General features: G+C 35.2%; 1 protein-coding gene across 1 annotated transcript in view; it reads left to right on the top strand.

Annotated features, from left to right (window-relative positions):
• The window catches only part of LOC112458149, a gene marked incomplete at its 3' end in the record, with an annotated part of 3,813 nt that extends 2,023 nt beyond the window's left edge, over positions 1–1,790 (top strand). Inside the window, exons 2-3 of the mRNA XM_025021592.1 lie at positions 490–1,460; positions 1,683–1,790. Coding sequence (XP_024877360.1) covers positions 490–1,460; positions 1,683–1,790 — 1,079 coding nt within the window. The remainder of the gene's footprint in view (positions 1–489; positions 1,461–1,682) is intronic.
• Positions 1,791–2,537: the final 747 nt, after the last annotated feature.

The raw sequence follows: 2,537 nt of genomic DNA, 5'->3' as shown, positions 1-2,537 counted from the left end.
GGGTGATAGCAGTGGTGTATCACTCACCTAGTGCATCTGATGGTGACTTCATTCGATTCTTAGAAGACGTAGTAGAAAGCATGACAATAAAAGGTGATTGTATAATAATCGGGGATTTTAATATAGATGTAAGCGTAGAATCGTTCTACACGAGGAAACTATTAACAGCAATGCAAAACTTAGGGATGAAGCAATATGTGGATAGTCCGACAAGGTCCACGAAAGATAGTCAAACAATTATAGACTTAATATTTTCGAACAAGATATTAAAGACACAGGTCTGCGAAAAACCTAAAATTACCATGGACCATGCTTGGTTAAAAATAGATTTTAATACAAAAGGGAAAAGAAACAAATATAAAGAATTTATAGGTAGAGACTTTAGCAATTTTGATGTAGATGAATTTCTTAGAATTTTGAAGGAAAAAGTCGAGATAAATCAACATTTAGATATTAATATAAAGGCTAAAAATTTCGTTAATAAATTAGTAAATGTACTGGACATTCTGGCGCCAAAGAAAAAATTTAAGATACCAAAAGTCTGGGAGGGAAAGAAATGGTTTTCAGACGAAATCAGAATAGCAGCAGATAGAAGAGATATAGCCTACAGTAGAGCATTGAGAACAGGTTTAGACCAGGACTGGAAATACTATAGAAATGAAAGAAATATAGTAGTGAAACTTATTAGGTCGAAAAAGAAAGAGTACTTTGAGAATGCGATAGATCTTAATAAGGGAGAACCTACAAAGATGTGGAAAACGTTGAAAGAGGTAATCAATGGGGAGCAAGGGGGCGCAGAGGACAGAGAATGTTATGATAGCATAGATTTTGAAATACTTGATGATGTGAAGGACTGTGATACAACGGATAAGTTTAACGAATATTATGTTAAGAGCATAGGTAACATTGTAAAATCTATTGATAGCAAGGGGTTAGTAGTGACAGATAGTAAAACGAATTTTGTATTTGAATGTAAGGAGACTATGGACTCTTTCGAACCAATCACAGTAGGCGATCTGGAACGAATTGTTAATGGTCTCCCACAAAAAAAGGGAACAGAGGAAGGGATATCGAGTAGTATATTAAAAATGGCGCTAGTAATAAAGGACGAGTTTGCTGAAGTGATAAATGATTCACTTCGTACGGGAATATGCCCAGACAGCTGGAAAACATCCACTATAGTCCCAATACCAAAAGTAAAGAATCCAAAGAAAGCGAGTGAATATAGACCGATAAATATGCTTCCAATCTACAAGAAGGTTCTAGAATTAGTTGTAAAAAATCAGTTAGAGGCGTTTCTAGAAAAGAATAATATATTAACTGAACATCAATCAGGTTTTAGGAAACACCATTCATGCGAGACAGCAATACAAGATATAATCGAAGATTGGAAAATGATAATTGAGGAAGGAAAAATGGTTGGAGTGATTTTTTTAGACTTTAAAAGAGCTTTCGAGACGGTGAATAGAGAAAAATTATTAGAAAAATTATATATTTATGGAATAAGAGGAGCTGCGTTAGACTGGATTAGATCATATTTATGTAAAAGAAAGCAACAGGTAAAGTTAGGTGATAATTTTTCTAACATAATTGACATATTAGACGGAGTACCACAAGGGTCAGTCCTGAGCGCTTTGTTATTTATTGTACATATGAATGACTTAGTTAAAATATGTTCAAAGGGTAGAAAAAAGATATATGCAGATGATACGACAGTATATGTGGAGGGTGAAAGTTGTGAGGAGCTTGAGTGCAACATGAATGAGGTGTTTGGTGCTGTCGAAGAGTGGGTAAGATTGAACTCACTAAAATTGAATGTAGATAAAACCAAATACATGATTGTTAGAAGCATAAGAAAAGAGTTAAGGGCAAACATTGTACTAAGATGTCTGGACGGTACTGTGATAGAACGTGTAGAGTGTATAAAATATCTAGGTGTAATTATTGATAGCAGGCTGCGGTGGGAAGAGCATTGTGATTATATACTTAAGAAAATAGGGAAAAGAATTAGTTTCCTAAATAGAATAGGTAACGACCTGTCAGTGTATGCCAGATGTACGGTTTACAAATCAATCATTGCACCACTCTTTGATTATTGTTCCACAATATTAGTCGGTATGGGTGCAACACAACTGGGCAAGCTTCAAGTGGCACAGAATCGGGCCATGCGAGTGATACTCCAGTGCGACCGCCGCACCAGGATTGAGCAGATGCTACAAGCTTTGAAGTTTATGTCAATAAATCAGAGAGTGGTGTATAATGTATGCACCTTTATATTCAAGATAGTTTTAGGTATATTGCCTAGTCAGACAAATAAAATAGAAATAGTAGGTAGTATAAGTGGGAGACAAACAAGGCAAGCTGAAAATATCAGAATTCAGTATCGCAGGACGAGAAGTGCCGAAAAAAGTTTATATTACGAAGGAGTTAAAATATACAACGAACTACCGGCAGAACTAAAATCATGTACAACTATAAAAGCGTTTAGGAGGATGTTGAAAGTATATGTTGTGACGAAATATAAGTAATGTAAAGAA

Source organism: Temnothorax curvispinosus, unplaced genomic scaffold (genome assembly GCF_003070985.1).
Source record: "Temnothorax curvispinosus isolate PA1 unplaced genomic scaffold, ASM307098v1 QBEX01008736.1, whole genome shotgun sequence".
In the NCBI taxonomy this organism is placed as follows: Eukaryota; Metazoa; Arthropoda; class Insecta; order Hymenoptera; family Formicidae; genus Temnothorax; species Temnothorax curvispinosus.
This window is presented reverse-complemented; position numbering and strand designations above follow the sequence as displayed.